The sequence below is a fragment of the Silurus meridionalis genome, chromosome 4, assembly GCF_014805685.1.
Source record: "Silurus meridionalis isolate SWU-2019-XX chromosome 4, ASM1480568v1, whole genome shotgun sequence".
NCBI lineage: Eukaryota > Metazoa > Chordata > Actinopteri > Siluriformes > Siluridae > Silurus > Silurus meridionalis.
This window is the reverse complement of record NC_060887.1, coordinates 21,511,136-21,531,625: the sequence shown is the minus strand read 5'-3', so window position 1 is coordinate 21,531,625 and position 20,490 is coordinate 21,511,136. Positions and strand designations below refer to the sequence as shown.

The following is a 20,490-nucleotide window of genomic DNA, read 5'->3' as shown; positions in this document are numbered from 1 at the left end:
CCTAACCCTGACTCAACACGTTCATGCCCGGTTATTTTCTGCGTGACGAATGATTCTCCTTTCCTCTAGACAGTGCGAGTGAGCGGCAGGTCTGAACAGATTTTTATGTAATGTTATGATAAATCAAATGCAGAGAGTTTAAAATTATTCTATAAACCGTCCCTAAATTAAAGCTGAAATAATGTAAGAATTACAACAAATAGTTGTGAATAATGTTTAGAAAAATATGATTAAATGTTCAAAACTGATCATTTAATAAAAAAATGTTTTCACTTTTGGTAAAAAATATTGTTTGAGCAGATAAAAAATAATGAACATGAATTATCAACTACTGATTCATTTGCTAAATCCCTCAGATTAATCGATGAGTCAGATAAAAAAAAAAAAAAAAAATCAAGTGGCTCTCCACTCGTGAACTGTTCGAGGTAGTACAGCCGGTCCTGATGACTGTCTGTTTTACTGTCGATAGCATGCTCGAATGTCCTTATGAAAGATCTGTAAGTCAGAGGATCTCCTGTAAATGTGGATACGTCTCTTTGAGGGAGTTGAGACAAACTCTGTTGTTTAATAAGCATCTCCGTGACTTCGTTTTGACGCTGTAACACTTCGTGCAGGCTATCTGTAGAAAAATCAGTGTGGTCATGATGATTATGATGTGGCGTGCTGCTGACAGCATCAAACCTTGACGATGACTTTCTTCTATCCGAAGCCCAAACTTGAGTGGCTGGCCTTGGATTGAATGTAAGGGATGTCTTACCAGCTCCACGAAACACATAATCGTCTACATTGTGTTTTTCTTGTTTACACATCAGGGGTTCAAATCTGGGTCCTGAAGGTAGTTCTGATGAATCATATTTAGATTCATGAGCATCTTTAAATTCTTCTGTTTGGTTATTTGTGCCAACTTTCACTTGCGTTCTCCTTTCAGCCTGTGTAATTTCTCCTCTACAGCCTTTTCTGTGGGCTTTAGCACCCTCTTTTGGTCAACACACGCAGCTGCGCTTTCATCTGCCATGTCAGGTGACTTTAAAATCTTCACAAAAAAACGTCACAATTCTTAATATTTTTCACGGCTTCTAATCTTCTTATAAACACTCGTTTATAGTCACTGACGTGCAGGATTTATTTATGTCAAGCTCTATGACTTACAGGATGAAATACCCAGTGAACACTTTTATGGCTAATAGTGTCATGAAGAAAAATATCAGAACTGTTCCAGGGGAAATTTTCCTCAGCTGACGACTCACTCTCTAGGTAGGCTACTTCTGGCTTTCTTTATGTGTACCTTTGCTGCGACGCAGTTTTCTTCCGTATTGGTCTGTTGTCTTTGTTAGCAGCCGCTAGCAGGTTTCCCTCAGAGCCGCCATGTCGGTCACCACGAGTGTCTTTTCTGTCGCGATCTTCTCACGCGGCTCGTCTTTCGGCTTTACTCGATTTTTGACTATGTCGAGCAAGTCTTTTGACTTGGATGTGAGTGCAACACGCTGACTCACTAGCCCAGGACCTCAGAGTTCCTTTGTACTCGTCACAAAACGACAGTGAATAAAGGTCTTGAATCCAAGGTTGTTTGTTTTACTGTTTAATTATGAATTTTAAATAAAAACTAAACAAAAACTTAGGATCTTCACCTTTCTAAACAAATAAACTGTGTAGTTCTGTGTAGGTCAAAATGTTGCTCCAAAGTCCAGTGGCTTCGTCCAGGGTTCTATATCTTTTATATCAAATCTAATAGCCAATCAAATTACGTTCTACTAGAACTCTTTACATTCCATAGAAATGGATTTAACATAAAATGTACCCAAAGCTGGGAATCGACTTATTTATTTATAAGGAAAACGCAAAAAAGTACAAAATCTTCCAATTCGGTTTGTTCAACAGTACAGAAATCAAACATTCAATAAAATGACCCAAAACCATGCAGTGCAGCTGCAGAAGCTTATATTATATTATTATTATAAGTTAAAATGTTAAAAAGAGCAACAGATAATATATATATATATATATATATATATATATATATATATATATATATATATATATATTTTTTTTTTTTTTTTTAATTATACACACACTCCTTTATATCAGTGTATAATTAATACCCTTTTTGCCTTTCAGGACAACATTGTGAGGTCCAACATGGATAAAAAGTTCTGTGCTCATCATGATGCTGTTGAGCAAGAGCTAATGCCAAGCACTGGGGGTAAGCAAACTTCAGAGTTAAATATTTTTTATATAATTTATATATATAAAAGCTTATATTAAGATATGACATTAAAATAATTATTGATTGAATAAATACTAAGTTGCGTGATCCAGATCCAGTGCGACTGTCCCGAACAAACAATTTACTAAATAGAACTTCATTAAACTATACCATGTTCACATAATGAGGATGAAACAGTTTTTACTCACTGTACTGATGTTTTGCATTCATCCGTGACACCAGTGTGTTTTTTTTTTTTTCATGTGCTCGTGCATCACTGCGCTACTTAGACGCCACACAAGCTAAGCTTTGCATAATTTGCAGGTTACAGTGTTCTTTGTTGCGTTTTAATATAAAATGCTCCCATGCCTTGGATGACTTTGGACGCACACTTTTTCCTGCTTCTGTTTGAGCCTGTATTCTCTTCTATTTCGCAAGCTGTGCTATCTTACCATCACACTAACCTATAACTTCAGCAGCCCAACTAATCGATAATGGCATTAGTTTACAATGTATTTCATTACCGATTTTATCGATTAGCTGTTGCAGCCCTAATGATCTCTAGTATTAATCTCTAGTCTCTAGCAGTTTGCTGACCTCTAGTTGACACGTAAAGCACTTTTGAAATGTAACATACAGTTAGAGTAATTTTACGTGCTGCTCAAATACTATTTTGGGTATTTGGAACATGTTGTTGGTCCAACCAATTACGTTTATGACAGCTTATGAGGTCTGCCTTGTGCTGTTGATTGCCCACTAAATGCTGGCTCTTTTAATGCTGTTAATCATTTCGGTACTCTGATCAGGGAGTAGGAGCGATCAAATATCTTTCCACGTTTTAGTTTGTTCAGGGGTCACCATATACATATCAAGTTTGTATCAGGGTTTTTGCAATAAGTGAATGAACAACTGTTGTATAGACCAGTAACTGCAGATTAAACAACTAAATAACTCTCTAAAGGTGTGATTAGCCAACTAAAGAACAATAGAGTATGGATATTGGAAAGAACATGAGTATGAAACACGTAAACAACTTAAGCTTCTACATTATAATACCAAAGTATAATAAATGTAAAATATGCTAGCAGAATCAGAAACATAGTTAAACAAGGCATGGGTCACATGCGTTTCACATATTTAAAAATATTAGCAGAACACCTGTTTCACATTGCACAGAAAAGTGACTCATATTTTCATAGTGCCGTATGTGCACCCGTGCGCACATCAAAACTGTGAGCACTAGGGAGTGCGCAGCACACGTCCTACATTTGTATGAAGTATTTTATTTTATGTAAAGCAATCTAAAGTATAAAACACAGCAGCCACACACTGAAAACTATATAATTTAAAGAATTCACAACATACGCCCTCATATTTGAGCCACAAATGTCTAGAAGTCTCTTGTCATCTTTAAGAGCAGACAATGGAATAACGCAAATGACTGCCCTGGTGAAGACATTGACGTCTTCTGTTCTCACACATCCATTAGTACTGACCACAGTCTTGAAACTTTTCCAATAGGACACTGTGCCCTGGGAGTTGTGGGTCAACTATTAAGACTACCGAGCCCGCTGTAAGAGTTTTTTCACATGTCTGGAGTGTGGTTAGGTAGTTCCTTGTAAACTGAGTTCCTTTCATTTGAATCTCATAGGCACAAAAGGCTTCATGCAGTTTTTAGTCAGCATTACAAAGGTTTGTGCTACAGTCTGACCTGCTCTCCTTCAGTCTGTTATGTCTGGCTATGAATCACAGAAGAGCAAGCAGGAATGCATCCACATCCATAGAGTTTAGAAGCTCTATGTGGACAGCTCTTGTGGTGAGGCATTTGAAAATGATACCCAGCCCTTCTCAATCTTTCTGCCTATTTTAGCTTTATAAGGGACAGAACAGTCCACTCCTGTTGAATAAAATGAGCGAGAGAGAGAGATGCCTGAGAAATCTGCCAAATCTACCATTTGTGGCACTTTGGCTGAGCCGTCTATCGTTGACAGGATTAACAGTTCAGCTGGTTCTGTTGAACAGCTTGCCATCCCTGCAAGGTCCAGTATTGCCTCTGTAATTCTGCACACAGCTATTCATTACCTGGGTGCAACAATCGCTCATCAAAGTCTTTAATGAGAAGCTTTTTTGCTGGATGCTGTGTTTTTTTGTGCTTGCATTATGGGGTGAATCTGTTCAACATCTTGGTTTTCCATTCTTTATAATCGTCCCCCAACTCTGAGCATTCTGGATCCCACTCTGGAGCAAGACACATTAGCCAACTGTGGCTTGGTGTAGTTTATGTGCTTTGAAGGCTGATATTTCCTCAAGCTTCACACTCTCTCCGTAGGACACGTTCTGCTTCACGATGATCAATGAACTGGTTGTCTGATGGATCCATCCATTCTTTTGAATAGACTTGTCAAGTCGCCCCCACTAACTTCCATGTGCTGAACTGAGTAGCATTCTAACTGAGGTGCTTGAGCTAGATCTGTATTTGTTAAGGCAGCAGATTGTAAGACTCTTCAGTTTAGGTAACACGTCATCCCTCGAATGTGCCTTTTGGCTAATGCTCGGAACTCAATTTCATAAATAGTGGTCCCTGACTCCAGCTGCAAGGCTCATCCTTATGATTTAGCCACAGCAGCCATAAGTTGCATTGGGGTAATGTTGACTCCCCTCTTCAATTAATTGGCCACCTGAGTCCAATCTTTATGCTCCCTAGTAAACTTAAGACAATTTTCCTAATTAATGCAGACATGCTTAAACCCTATTGTTTTTGTAGAGATTTTTATTATTATTATTCCACCCTAAAATTGATTGTGCAGACCAAACCATAAGGAATAAAGACTTGAAACTTAGACAGATAGTAGAGATTCAATTTTTATATATATAGCAAAGGGTCACAGAAATGTTCAAAGTAGACGTGACTACTTTGACAAAAATAGCTATAACTCATGAACTGATGATATGTTTATCATGACATTGCCATTTTATATGACTAGATATTGCTGCTATAGACATTCGGGTGATTCAGTCTTCTGATGAGTCGGATCCATGCTGATAAGTTTCATTAATGTCCACAGGGAATAAAAGATTGAAGTGCATCTGCTTTTCGATGTCCAAATTCATTTTTAAGTTATCGAATTGTAATCTAATGCGAATACCAGAAGGATAAAAACTGCTTAATAGACTGGGTTATTTTTTGTTTGCTTTTAGTTTGGTAGCATATTGAAGTGATCGCTTGAGACAATTTTGAGGTGATTTCTCACTGGTTTGAGTATACACACTGGAAGCTGATGTCATTCATCAGAAGGGTCAAATTATTGGCCTTTATGAAGTAAAATAATAATAATAATAATAATAATAATAATAATAATAAATATAGCTCCAAGAAGTGGTTAGCGGTTTCAAGCAAATGAGGTATTCATGGTCGCCTGGCGCCTGGCGCCCAACATGGCTGCCTCATGTGTTTGGGTAGCAAGATGCGCTCCCTGAAATCTGATAAGAATCTTTTTTTAGGATAACCATCCGTTTGAGTTTCTGAAACTTAGTTTTACTACGACTTAACTGAAACAGTTTGGAACATCCTTTTAAAAAATGGAAGAAAAGAAACCCATATTTAAGTATTCCATGGATTTCCTGAAAGGCCTCAAGCAATCAGCTCCTCCACCAAGCCCTCAACTAAGAAAGCTCTTATATAACGAAGGACTTGCACAGACACCAGTCAGGAAACGAGGATGCAGAGGGGGTAAGAAGACTTTGCACAAAATTAAGACCATTGTTGGTAGAAGATTTGATTACAAAACATCAAGTTTGATTGGATTGAGGAAAAGAGATGCACTCGAATCCAGTTTGATACAAGTCAGAGTAGAGCATAAAAAGTCATCTAATTATGCTATGCTTCCAACTCTTTTAATGACTAACCCTAGATCTCTTGTAAATAAGATCGATGAGTTTCAAGCTATTTTAATGGAAAGTGATGTTGACATAGCTGCAATTTCGAGACCTGGTTCACCTCCCACATGCCTGAGGATTTATTGGGTATTGATGGATACACTTTATATTCTAAATGTAGAACCGCACGCCGAGGTGGAGGAGTTGCATTGTACATCAAAGAAAGTGTCCCATCTTACCCTTTAACCTGTATTAGTGTTCCCGATCACCTTGAATGTCTGTGGGTAAAGGTGAGACCATCGAGGCTCCCACGACATATATCCGCTATTGCTGTGTGCGTAGTGTATTCACCGCCTCAATCACCATATCAAGAAGAACTCATTGACCACTTAATAACATCATCTGACCTGCTTTGTACAAAGTACCCTGATATTGGACTCATTATACTTGGAGATTTGAATCATCTTAGAGTCCAGGACATCTGTTTGGATAATACATTTTGCCAGGTTGTCCAGAATAACACTAGAGGTGATGCAATACTTGATATGATCATTACCAATATGAAATCAGTGTACAAGAAACCGGAAATTCTCCCCCCTGTCAGCTCATCAGATCATAATTGTGTTTTGTGGAGTCCTAAAGTACATGTAAGACCACCTCAGTGCATTAAGCAGGTAATACGACCTATGCATGGGCCTAGTTTGAATGAGTTTGGTAGATGGATTACTACTCAATCATGGCAGCAGGTAAATGAAGCTACAGGTACCAATGAAAAGGCTAATGCTTTTTATAGTACCATCATGCCTGAAATTGACCGTCATTTTCCTACGAAGACAGTAAAAATGTATCCCTCGGATAAACCATGGATTACTCCAAAAATTAAGCATTTAATCTGCGGAGACAAAAAGCTTTCAAGACTGGGAAATCAAGTGCTCTATCAAAATTCTACAGGAACAAAGTCCAAAAGGAAATAAGTGCTGCAAAAATACACTACTATAAATCAAGGGTAGAAGGTACCATCAAAGGAGTCTGAGGGCTTAGCACAGGAAAATTAAATCAATGTGCGGATCTGTGAAAAAGGTGGATCGAATTGAAGTCCCGGGAATTAACCCCCAAGATTTTGTAACAACTGCTAATGTGATTAACACAAAGTTGGTCAAGGTGTCTCAATCTCTCCCGCCTCTTAAGTATGCAGACCTACCTTCTTATCTTCCATCTCCACCCTTGCCCACCATTCCAGAATGGGAAGTGTACAGAAAATTATCTTCCCTAAATTGTCACAAATCCCCTGGCCCTGACATGATTCCCTCAAGAATATTGAAGGAGTTTGCATGCGAAATCAGCAACCCTATTTGTGACATTATTAACAGCTCCCTTGTGGAAGGCGTCGTTCCCACACAATGGAAAGAGGCCATTGTTGTTCCCATACCAAAATCTTCTCCTCCGAATATCGAGGAACTAAGACCGATCTCATTAACATCTCAACTGTCAAAAATTTGTGAAAAATTTATTGAGCAATGGATCGTGAATGATATCACACCAAACCTAGATCCTATGCAGTTTGGTAGTAGACATAACCATTCCACAACACATAATTTAGTTAGCCTGATGGACTTTGTGTATAAAGCTTGTGATGAACCAGGTTCAGTGTGCACATTAGTTACAACAGATTTTGCCAAAGCTTTTGATGCTGTCGACCATACAGTAGCAATAAAGTGCCTCCTGGATCTTGGAGCGAGACCTAGTTTAATCCCATGGATCAGTAATTTTATGTCTAATCGCCGTCAAAGAGTGCGTTACCACGGATATTTATCCGATTGTGAGTATCCTTCATGTGGAGTTGCCCAAGGAACCATATTGGGACCCATAATCTTCCTAGCACTGATTAACAATGCTCTTCAAGATCAAATTAACCACTGGAAATATGTGGATGATATGACTATGGCCCAAAGGTGGACAGTTCATCAGCCCTGTACTCTCCAGAATACATTAAATGACCTTGGCATCTGGGTTGAGGACCATAAAATGAAACTCCACTCAAAAAAATGTAATGTCTTACATGTCTCCCGTATGAAACATTTGCCAACTTGGCCACCACTTTCTATAGATCATAATATTCTAAACATCTGTGACTCTGTTAAGATCTTAGGAGTAACCATTCAGAGTGACTTAAAATGGGACGGTCAAGTGGACCACATGTTGTCCTCAGCTAATAGAAAGCTTTTTGCTTTTCGCCGGCTAAAGAAATTTGGAGTTCATGATCAAGAACTGGTTACCATCTATACTGGGTATGTATGTCCAGTGTTAGAGTATGCAGTCCCAGTTTGGCATAATTCCTTGACCACTGATCAAATTAAAAGGTTGGAAAGAGTGCAGAAACGTGTTTGTAAAATCATACTGGGACGAAGGTACGAAGGATATTCTGATGCCTCTCCTTTCTTGGATTGTGTACACTAGCAGAGAGACGTGTCCAATTGTGCCTTGATTTTGCTAGGAAGCTATATAAGTCTAGCTTTAGAGATTGGCTACCACCGCTCAGGGAGCAGCTGACTGGACGCCAGATGAGGAACTCTTCTAAACTGACAATCCCCAGATGCCGAACGGAACAATTCAGGAGATCACCTATTCCATATATGTGTAGACTTTTAAATGATTATGGATTTTAAAAGGACTTTGTATACCTTTATGAAGTATTTTATTCTTCCTTTTTTTTAATCTTGTATTTTAACTTGAGTAAATATGCTTTGACATTTCACTGTAACAGCAAAATAATTCAGTGTTCCCCTATGACAAACCTCTTAGGGTACCTGTAACGATGCTGATAAAGTCAATAAACAAACAAACAATAATGAAATAAAAATTAGGAACATTGGCAACATTTTCTAAAAGGTGCTCACATGTAATTGGCAGATTGCGGCCATGTTTTTTGAGATACGCAAAATGTCCTCATGAGATCTTATGGCACACACTGCTTGCCCAGTATCAAGTCGATTGGATGAATGGTTGCATAGTTAAAGACCAGGGGTGGCCAACCAGTCAGAGACACATGGGCACACATGAACATCACCCATCCCTTCCTCTTACACACACACACACACACACACACACACACACACACACACACACACCTCTGCTCAGCCAGATTTATTGTAAATGTCACACACCAACATAATGACAGAAATGAACTCCTACAGTTCTAAGACCACAGGACAGTCATTTTCAACACTGAACATTGTGTGCACTGTCTCACACACAAACTCTGTTTAACCAAGTCCACACAAAAAATATAATAATTTACAATAGGGTTTTTCTTTTACTATGCATGTTACTTAGTGGGACTTTTGGCATTCCTTGCCTTGAACAATCCCCTTCAAATCTGCCTCAGATTTCGTTGTTGCCACTCGAAGCAATTCTTTCACGTGTGTCAGTCAGAACAGATCGGTGCTTTGATTTCACGTGTTTCAGGGTAGAAAACACAGACTTTGTTTGGATTTCAGGTGATAAATTAAACCCAACTTGGAGAAACTCTTTGCAGATACACCCCCTCTTGAAATTTCAGCATTGCATGTTTTGCAAATCGCTATCCGCACACCGCAGACATGTTGCTCTTATCCAGATAACCGTGTGCTGCTGCGCTTTTTTATTGCGTCATTACAATTGTGTTTCTGTGATTTTGGTATTTCGGCCGAAAATGTTCCATGCATCCCTGTAATTTATGATATGCCTCACACAGGCCGGACAGGGACGTACAAAGGGCCGGATGTGGCCCGCGGGCCATAGTTTGCCCAGGTCTGATATACCGCAAAGTTTCCCAGTAGGGGCAAGCTCATTTAAGTCTTAAAAATACCGTATTGAACTCAAGCGAAGCGAACACGCACATTAAAAAACAAACACACACAAACTTCGATATGAACGTAAGAGCCGCATGAAACCAGCCAAAGAGCCGCATGCGGCTCGCGAGCCGGGGGTTGGCCACCCCTGTTATAGTCGTTTTTATTTTAAGTTTGCCACTTTGTGGCACTAAACAATCTCATTTCAGTGACACGCCTACTTTAAAACATTTGGTGACTTTTAATAGTGAGTAGAAATGTTTTTTTTATTATAATTTTTTTTTTTTTTTTGAAAATCACTGCCCAGTGAACATTTCTGAACTGAGTTAGCTCTGATTAGATAAAAAGCCTAGTAGAAGTTTGCAGGAAGTAGGTTTTTAACATAAATAAGAATATTTTATGAAGGATTTGATTGACAGCAGTGGTCCTTGAGGCGAAATTGCTCAGCGTGAGATCAATAAAATCTTATGAAAATTGAGTGTACGTTTAAAAAATCGTGCAATATACAGAAATTTATACACTTAAAAAACACGATATCGCCCCCTAGTGGCCGATGCTATTCAAAATTCATACAGACTTTTAGCGCCATGGGTCGAACATGCCTACCGAGTTTCGTTTTGATCGGCTTCCGTTGACCTTGTCTAACAGGTGCTCCAATGTCATTGATGGTTGTTTTTTGAGATACGCAAATGTCCTCATAAAGCTTAATGAAATTTCTTTGTTAAGACTGAAGGATTTCAAGTATCTGAAAGTTGTGAGTCTAGGATGTATCTTTTACGAGCTAGGGCCAGAAATGTGTAAAAGAAATATATATATATTTTAAACTGTAGTGTTTCTCCTTGGCCAACTAGGTTGATACTTTGTCAACCTCTCCACAAATTGAAGCTCTACCATCTGGCCAAGTTTCCTTACGGTTTGATCTACACGATCAGTTTTAGGGAGGAATAATATTAATCTCTACAAAAACAATAGTGTTTCATCATTTCATGTTTAACCCCCGTAAAATCTCTACAATAACAATAGTGTTTCATCATTTCATGCTTGAACTCATAAAAACAGTTATTGTGAAGTAATTTTGATTTGTTTTGGTCCTGATAATTATGTGGAAAAATACAAACAAGTGTGCAAATCAAAGTGTTTTCATTTTAAAAGATCTGCTGCATTATGGACAACAAAAGCTAAAATACAAAATATAAACATAAGGTAAAGTTAGAAAATAATACAAAATGTAAGCGGGCAGGAATAGCTTGTGTACATGTTATGAAGAAATTATTCATCTCCCTTGCCACAAACATTACAGATGTGTATAATTGCTGGAACATGGTTCTGCTCCCACTGACTTGTAGAGACAGTTGTGCACCTCATGTTGAAAATGTGGCAGTAAATAAGGTGGCAGTGTGCACATTCTGTGCTCAAACCTTTTCAATATGCTACAGTGGCATAATTGTGGTCTGCCTGATGTGCTAACCCCTGCAAAGTTTTGCCTATTGTGTGCAGCAAATTGGATGACTGAGCAGATAGTAAGCACATTGGAGTTGTCCAGGGACCAGCCGCTAGTGGCAAGAATGACAAGTGTCTGTGCATTCCCTCTTTACTCCGTTGTTGTTTGCTTTCATGAGTTCCATTTTTTTTATTGTGCTCATTCACTAATCTGAATAGCCAATCAGAGTTCTCCTTCTTGCCAACGAACTCCGCCGCTGATTCGACATGCAGAAAACAGCGGACACTGTCCAACTAGAGCCAACAGTCCTCACACTGAGAAAACTAAAGCCATTTGATGAAGTGAAATTCTTCCCTCAGACCTCAAAACTACTGTCAGTCATTATATATTAAACAAGTTACAAGGGACATGTTACAGCAAATAATTAGATGAAATTTACACAAAAATCTTCAACACACTTAAAGAAACAGAAATGCACAGATCCTTGTATTAGAATTAGAAAGTTGGCTTCTAGTTGCTTGTGGTCCTAGAACAAGTACTGTATTTCTGTCTACTGTCAGAAATATAATAATTTACATTATAATAGCATAACAAATCCAAAATAAAAATAGTTGGAAGTGATTAACAAAAACTGTTTCTATTAATTTGCTTAAATCATAATTAAAGTGCTTTGGGTATACAAATGTATTTATTTTTTATTTTGTGTACTTGTTATGCTAGTTATATGAAAATTACAATATTATTACATTTCATCTTTTGGTATTAATTTGACTTGTTGTTATTTGCTAGACATCCCAGTTAAGAAAACGAGGCTTGGGAGAAACCCTGATGTCGACACCAGCTCTCTCACAGACAGGGAAAGAGAGGTAAAGGTTTTTAATTATTCAACACTTCCTTACCAGAAGGCTACAATGTATGAAAGAGACCTAAAGAAATGAACATACCAGCACCATTGATTAACTAACAAACATAAATAAACAAACGCACAAATCATGTTTATGCACACACAAGTTTTTAAAAGCACAGCCTGTATTATGTGTAAGCATGAGTTTGGTTATTCAGCTGAGACACCACACTGTGACAAGACTAGCATTTCTTAGCTTCCTGGTATGTTAATAAACATGGCCAGAACTGTGACAGAAAGAGGCAATTTGACGTCAAACCCTTTTTGTATGTTGATTTCACAATCCAGCATCATCTCCTCGTTTATATTGCTTCATTTTACTTTTATTAAAAATTTTTGTAATTCTTTGCTCTGACTAGCCATCAGCTGTTCCTTACAATTACAAAACTTGTTTTGTAATTTGGTGGCTACATGATTTTGTCTTCTTTTGCAAAGGAACCTTGACCTCGAAATTGGTTAGAAACCTTAAGTGGTTAGTGCCTACTAAAAGTGATCTGAGAAAGGACATCTGGTAAATTGGGGTCATGAGCACAGTGAAACATCGAAGGCTAGTCCATCTACTCTGATCCCAAATAACAGCAATATTGCAAAAACTGGCAAAAATAACAAATGATTTGTTATGAGATATATATACACACAGTGGAACCTTGATACTGGCAACTTCGAAAGTTCGTGATTTTTCATTTGAACTGTGAAAAATCTGATAGTTCTCGAGAAGCCGTGAGTCTGGCCCGAAAGTTTGAATTACTTTTGAGTTTGTACTAATAAATTACAGAAAAATGTTTGAAAACCTATTTTATTAATGTATTATTCATTTAAAGTAGTAAATAAAACATTTATGACAAGTAATTTACAATTCCTTTTGAGTTTACAGTACATGTAAAATTTGCCTTGAAAAAGGAACCATCAAAAGGAGAGACTCAAAACCTTACCATTTTTGTTACTTGGCCCCCCGGCCACTTTATAAGGTACACCTGTCCAACTGCTCGTTAACGCAAATTTCTAATCAGCCAATCACATGGCAGCAACTCAATGCATTTAGGCATGTAGACATGGTCAAGACGATCTGCTGCAGTTCAAACAGAGCGTCTGAATGGGAAAGAAAGGTGATTTAAGTGACTTTGAACGTGGCATGGTTGTTGGTGCCAGACAGGCTGGTCTGAGTATTTCAGAAACTGCTGATCTACTGGGATTTTCACCCACAACCATCTCTAGGGTTTACAGAGAATGGTCTGAAAAAGAGAAAATATCCAGTAAACGGCAGTTCTGTGGACGCAAATGCCTTGTTGATGCCAGAGATCAGAGGAGAGTGGCCAGACTGGTTTGAGCTGATAGAAAGGCAACAGTAACTCAAATAACCACTCGTTACAACCGAGGTATGCAGAAGACCATCTCTGAACGCACAACACGTCGAACCTTGAGGCGGATGGGCTACAGCAGCAGAAGAACACACCGGGTGCCACTTCTCACAGCTAAGAACAGGAAACTGAGGCTACAATTCGCACAGGTTCACCAAAATTGGACAATAAAAGATTGGAAAAACGTTGCCTGGTCTGATGAGTCTCGATTTCTGCTGCGACATTCGGATGGTAGGGTCAGAATTTGGCATCAACAACATGAAAGCATGGATCCATCCTGGCTTGTATCAACGGTTCAGGCTGGTGGTGGTGGTGTAATGGTGTGGGGCACACTTTGGGCCCATTAGTACCAATTGAGCATCGTGTCAACGCCACAGCCAACCTGAGTATTGCTTGTGACCATGTCCATCCCTTTATGACCACAGTGTACCCATCTTCTGATGGCTACTTCCAGCAGGAAAACGCGCCATGTCATAAAGCATGAATCATCTCAGACTGGTTTCTTGAACATGACAATGAGTTCACTGTACTCAAATGACCTCCACAGTCATTAGATCTCAATCCAATAGAGCACCTTTGGGATGTGGTGGAACATGAGATTCGCATCATGGATGTGCAGCCGACAAATCTGCAGCAACTGCGTGATGCTATCATGTCAATATGGACCAAAATCTCTGAGGAATGTTTCCAGTACCTTGTTGAATCTATGCCACGAAGGATTAAGGCAGTTCTGAAGGCAAAAGGGGGTCCAACACGGTACAAGTAAGGTGTACCTAATAAAGTGGCCAGTGAGTGTGTGTTTGTATATACGCATTCGTACTGAAAAGAGTAAATGAATGAAGGATGGAAGGAATGAACACATTTGTTACAGTATGAGTGAGGATTGAGGAAGTGCAGGAGAGCATAAGGAGAAAGAGGTTGGCAAAACAGAAGTGGGATCGACAGAGTGATGAGAAAAGTAGGCAGGAGTACAAGGAGATGCGGCAGCAAGTAAAGAGGGATGTTGCGAAAGCCAAGGAAAAGGCATATGAGGAGCTGTATGAGAGATTGGACACTAAGGGAGGAGAAAAGGATTTGTACCAATTGGCCAGGCAGAGGAACTGAGCTGGGAAGGATGTGCTGGAAGTTAGAGCAGTAAAGGATGGAGATGGAAATGTGTCTACTAGCGAGGAAAGTGTGTTGAGAATATGGAGGGAGTATTTTGAGCAGCTGATAAATGAGGAAAATCAGAGAGAGAGAAGGTTGGATGATGTGGAGTTGGTGAAGCAGGATGTAGATAGGATTAGTATGGAGGGAGTGAGAGCAGTGATTAAGAGGATGAAGAGTGGAAAATCGGTTGGACCAGATGACATACCGGTAGAAGGGTGGAGATGTTTAGGAGAGATGGCAGTGGAGTTTTTAACCAGATTGTTTAACAAGATTTTGGAAGGTGAGAAGATGCCTGAGGAATGGAGAAGTGGTGTGCTGGTACCGATCTTTAAGCATAAGGAAGATGTGCAGCCCTGCAGTAACTACAGGGGAATTAAGTTGATCAGTCACACCATGAAGTTATGGGAAAGAGTAGTGGAAGCCAGGCTGAGAGAAGAGGTGACCATCTGTGAGCAACAGTATGGTTTCATGCCGAGGAAGAGCACCACAGATGCCTTATTTGCTTTGAGGATGTTGATGGAGAAGGATGGAGAAGGACAGAAGGAATTGCATTGTGTATTTGTGGATTTAGAGAAAGCATACGACAGGGTGCCAAGAGAGGAGTTGTGGTATTGTATGAGGAAGTCAGGTGTGTCAGAGAAGTATGTGAGGGTGGTGCAGGACATGTATGAGGACAGTGTGACAGCAGTGAAGTGTGCAGTAGGAACGACAGACTGGTGCAGGGTGAGGGTTGGACTGCATCAAGGATCAGCCCTGAGCCCTTTCCTGTTTGCAGTGGTGATGGACAGGTTGACGGACGAGGTCAGACAGGAGTCTCCCTGGACTATGATGTTTGCGGATGATACTGTGATTTGTGCTGAGAGTAGGGAGCAGGTTGAGAAGAGCCTGGAGAGGTGGAGATATGCGCTGGAGAGAAGGGGAATGAAAGTCAGTAGGAGTAAGACAGAGTACATGTGTGTGAATGAGAGGGAGGGCAGTGGAGTGGTGCGGTTGCAGGGAGAAGAGCTGAAGAAGGTGGAGGAGTTCAGGTACCTGGGGTCAACAGTGCAAAGTAATGGAGAGTGTGTTAGAGAAGCAAGGAAAAGAGTGCAGGCAGGGTGGAGTGGGTGGAGAAGAGTGACAGGAGTGATTTGTTATAGAAGAGTATCTGCAAGATTGAAAGGGAAAGTTTATAGGACTCTGGTGAGGCCTGCGATGTTGTATGGATTAGAGACAGTGGCATTGAGTAAAAGACAGGAGGTGGAGCTGGAGGTAGCAGAGCTGAAGATGTTAAGGTTTTTGTTGGGAGTGACGAGGATGGATAAGATTAGAAATGAGTTTATTAGAGGGACAGCGCATGTAGGATGTTTTGGTGACAAGGTGAGGGAGGCGAGATTGAGATGGTTTGGACATGAAAAAAAGAGGAAGGCCAAGGAGGAGGTTTAAGGATGTGGTGAGGAGCTGGTTTAAAAAAAACAAACACATATTTCCTGCCAGCTGCTGGGAGCCTTATGATCCAGACAAAAAATGGGACTAATACAGGGTAATGGTCATTTTTATGCCTCTTGGATTTATTATAGAACATTTTGATGTAAAATTAATTGCCAGATGTTTTCCTTTCCAAGTGGGAGATCAATAGCAGTACAAGTATATACCCTTTACACTGTGTTCTAAGTAGACAGTAATGTGTAGTTTTTGTATAATTGCATTTAGTTGTGTCCTTCACTGTGTTTACATAAATTAATAGTACTGCATGTTTTATTAAACTGCCTTAAATGTGTTGTAATTTGTTTTTCTTTTTAGATCAGATGAAGAGGTTCTTCCATGTGGTTGTGCAGTACTAAATGTAGCAACAGCTGTGTTACTGATTTAATTTTGGATATTCTCTATTGTGTGTCTGTAATCCTCACAATGAACTGTCAAGTAGTAGCTGGTAAGCAGCAATGCATCAAATTCTTTATATAATAAAAATTGATGTTCGCTTATAGAACATGGCTTGTTTAATAGGTGATTAATGTTTTCGTTTATACAATTTTACTTGAATAAATTTTCACATTTCCATTTTTTTGTGCAGTACTAAATGTAGCAACAGCTGTGTTACTGATTTAATTTTGGATATTCTCTATTGTGTGTCTGTAATCCTCACAATGAACTGTCAAGTTGTAGCTGGTAAGCAGCAATGCATCAAATTCTTTATATAATAAAAATTGATGTTCGCTTATAGAACATGGCTTGTTTAATAGGTGATTAATGTTTTCGTAGGGTTAGATAAATACAATTTTACTTGAATAAATTTTCACATTTACATTTTTTTTGCAACCACTTGCAGCTATAACTTACCTACAGATGTCAGTTTTATATTTAGGACTCATGTTTGTTCTGGTTTTATTTTTATCAGGGATCCCCAGAATGTGAGTATTGCAGGATCAGTAAAGGTGATGTTGAAACTACACTTGGCTTCACCTCTGCTGGTCTCTTTGCAGGTAGTTCAGACACCGGAAACACATTTATTTGGAAAGTTTTCAGGCCAGTATTATTCTGTAGAAAAAATTGTGTAACTATTCTGTGTAACAATTCTAACGTATGTAGCGTTAGCAGAATATAATTAATATAATGTTCCCCATAATTATGTCCAACTTCAAAAAGTCCTTGGAGAACCAGGATGGATAACATTTTTAATATACTAATTTAGGCTAAAGGTTACGCAATACACAGAACTGGGGGAGAAGCTAATTGTATTTTGTTTTATGTATATTACAGGGATTTTTCAAAATGTGAGTGAACAGTTAAAAAAAAAAAAAAGTATTTTGTGGGGAGAGTTGGACCAGCACATCCCAAACATTGTCATTAGGGTTAAGTTCTGGACCTTGGATAGTGGCCAGTCCATGTGTGGAAAAATGTCTTTTCATCAGGCTCCCTAAACTATTCTTTCACAATTTGAGCCTGATGAATCCTAACATTGTCATCTTGGAATATTGCCATCAGGGAAGAAGAAATCTATTTATGAAAAAACCTGTTCATCTCGTTTTATCAGACCACATGACTTTTGTCCATTGCCCCAAAATCAATCTCTAGAAAACCAGTTTTTCTAGAAAACCACTTCCTCACTTTTGCACTGTGCATGTGGAAATTCTCCTACTTACTATTAAACATATGAATGAGTTTTACTTGTTTTTTTTTTTTTGGAATAGCATTTCTTCCTTGATGAACATAATGGTTCATAATATGTTGGACATTTCTTAATCTAATTTTAGTAGTTTCAGCAACCTCCTTAGTTAAATAATTATCCATTAGAATTATCCTGTGAATATTTTTTTATAGAATAGATGGCTCTTACTGATTTTCTTAATTAAATTTAGTCAGTGTATATTTAAACTTACATATACAGGTAATCCTTGTCATTTCATATTTTCTTGCTGCGCTGACATTTTACCTTGGGCCAGGTTGTATGCCATGGCTGTGTCATTCTTTTTTAGGTCTACAAAATCCTGAGGTGTGCAAGCACTATGTTCATGCTCCACTATGTTCCTGCTCCACTATGTTCCTGCTCCACTATGTTCCTGCTCCACTATGTTCCTGCTCCACTATGTTCCTGCTCCACTATGTTCATGCTCCACTATGTTCCTGCTCCACTATGTTCATGCTCCTCAGAATATCGCCATTGAGTTTGTGGAAAGTCAAAACTTTTACAAAATGTTTCTGTTCATGCTATTGATAATCAATTTAAATACTATAACATATATTCTATAATAATTATTTGTTACTCACTAAATAATTAACAAATAATAACTACTTTGTTAGCTTTTTCTGTCAATGTGCTGCAGGTATTGCTTTTTTGCGTGGTTTCCAGGTTTCACTCGAGACTTTAGATGGCACTCAGATCGCATGTCAGCTCTTACTCCTTCAGAAGAATACATCACTTTCTGCTGTTCATGTTCATACAGCAAATCATGAACCAAATAAGCAGATAAAACACTAGATTTGTCCATTAAATGTGTATAGCAATAAACTTTCAAATCTATGCTTGGCTTTTAAATTTGTAAAAAATAATAATTCTGAACTATTTTATGTTTTTTTACTTTCTGCCCTTCTTTTTTTGTGATTTTTTGGCTCTTCCTGTTCCTGAGATCTGGGAAAGATTTTATCATAGCAAATTGTTCTTCACACGCTGTATGAGTTTTACACCTTGTCATTAACTGTCTGTGTAAACATATCTTCAGCTTTCAACTTTATCACATTTTACAAAAACTATAATGCTTTACTCACTTTTCTTGACATGTAAAAAAATAAATCTAATACAGACTGGAATCAATTTCAACTGTGGTTCACCTCTCTACAGCATGTCCTGAGAAAAATGGCCTGGAGAACTGCAAAACAGGTTTTTGTGTACATTTCTTACCACTTGAATATATTTTACATTTTAGATAAAAAAAATATGTATAGAAATATGTATTTTACTTTTTGTTGAACATTTATTTTTCAAGTGTAATCAAAGTGTAATGCATACTATTGTAGAGTTTATTGAGTATTGTGTATTTTTTTTTCCTGTATTTAAAGACTGGTATCCCACATATGTTGAAGTCCACCAGGAAAACAGGGATATTATTGTGACTTTTAATTTGGCACCTGAGACTTTGGGGATCAATCACTATTTTTCATCGTGCTATGGAGGGCAGCTCTGATATCATTCAACCAGTAATTATTATTATTAATTATTAATATCATAACTTGTCATTCATTTCTGATTAACACACTGCATAAATGTAAACAAATAATTATTTATATATATATATATATACAGTGCCCTCCACGATTATTGGCACCCCTGTTTAAGATGTGGTCATGGACTTCTAAAAATTCTCCTTTTTCTTAAAACAACATAGAACCCAAATGCAAAAAAAAGAAAAATCCAACCTTTTATTTAAGTACATTACTTTGGTGGTAAAAAAATCACACATTTAGAAAAAAAAAAAAACCTTGAAATCATGTGTGCCACGATTATTGGCACCCCTGATGTTAATACTTTGTACAACCTCCTTTTGCCAACAAGACAGCACTTAATCTCCTCCTATAACATTTCACAAGATTGGAGAACACAGAGAGAGGGATTTTTGACCATTCTTCTTTGCACAATCTTTCTAGATCATCCAGTGTCCTGGGTCCTCTCTTATGCACTCTTCTCTTTAGCTCGCCCCACAGGTTTTCGATTGGGTTGACGTCTGGGGACTGAGATGGCCATGGGAGGACCTTGAGTTTGTGACTGCTGAACCACTTTTGTGTAGATTTTGCCACATGTTTTGGATCATTATCCTGCTGAAAGACCCAATGACGACCCATCTTCAGCTTTCTGGCAGAGGCCATCAGGTTTTTATTTAAAATATCCTGGTACTTCAAAGCGTTCATAATGCCATGCACCCTAACAAGGTTCCCAGGGCCTTTGGAAGAGAAACAGGCCCACAGCATCACAGATCCTCCACCATACTTCACGGTGGGCATGATGTGCTTTTCAGCATACTCATCTTTTGTTTTACGCCAGACCCACTTAGAGTGTTTGTCGCCAAAAAGCTCAATCTTAGTCTCATCTGACCAAAGCACACGATCCCAGTTGAAGTCCCAGTACCGCTTAGCAAACTCCAGACGTTTACGTTTGTGAGTGTTAGTGAGAAAAGGCTTTTTCCTTGCATGCCTCCCAAACAGCTTGTTGGCATGTAGAGAGCGTCTGATGGTTGTTTTGGAGACTCTGTGACCCC

At 38.6% G+C, this 20,490-nt stretch overlaps 1 protein-coding gene and 1 long non-coding RNA gene across 3 annotated transcripts; one reads left to right on the top strand and one right to left on the bottom strand.

Annotated features, from left to right (window-relative positions):
• Positions 1-866: 866 nt before the first annotated feature.
• Positions 867-1,321, bottom strand: LOC124385021. The gene is made up of 2 exons (XR_006925669.1): positions 1,286-1,321; positions 867-1,033 (listed from the first exon to the last, which is right to left on the bottom strand). It is a non-coding gene; the product is annotated as an uncharacterized LOC124385021 (long non-coding RNA).
• On the top strand, positions 1,030-18,761 carry LOC124385016 (protein FAM50A-like). 2 transcript variants are annotated; one of them, XM_046848074.1, is made up of 5 exons: positions 1,030-1,470; positions 2,116-2,200; positions 12,140-12,216; positions 17,139-17,223; positions 18,184-18,761. In XM_046848074.1, exons 1-5 carry the CDS (start codon positions 1,366-1,368, stop codon positions 18,453-18,455), a joined length of 624 nt encoding a protein of 207 aa, XP_046704030.1. In that variant the 5' UTR covers positions 1,030-1,365; the 3' UTR covers positions 18,456-18,761. The 2 variants fall into 2 exon arrangements, with proteins under 2 accessions (XP_046704030.1, XP_046704031.1); XM_046848075.1 differs by lacking the exon at positions 17,139-17,223.
• Positions 18,762-20,490: the final 1,729 nt, after the last annotated feature.

What these genes read in the sequence shown, in the direction of transcription:
- LOC124385016 (XM_046848074.1), top strand. Translation starts at nt 1,366, where the DNA reads ATGTCGGTCACCACGAGTGTCTTTTCTGTCGCGATCTTCTCACGCGGC. An exon ending in GCAAGTCTTTTGACTTGGAT is followed by an intron (nt 1,471 to 2,115) that starts GTGAGTGCAACA and finishes TTTGCCTTTCAG; the next exon opens with GACAACATTGTGAGGTCCAA. An exon ending in GCTAATGCCAAGCACTGGGG is followed by an intron (nt 2,201 to 12,139) that starts GTAAGCAAACTT and finishes GTTATTTGCTAG; the next exon opens with ACATCCCAGTTAAGAAAACG.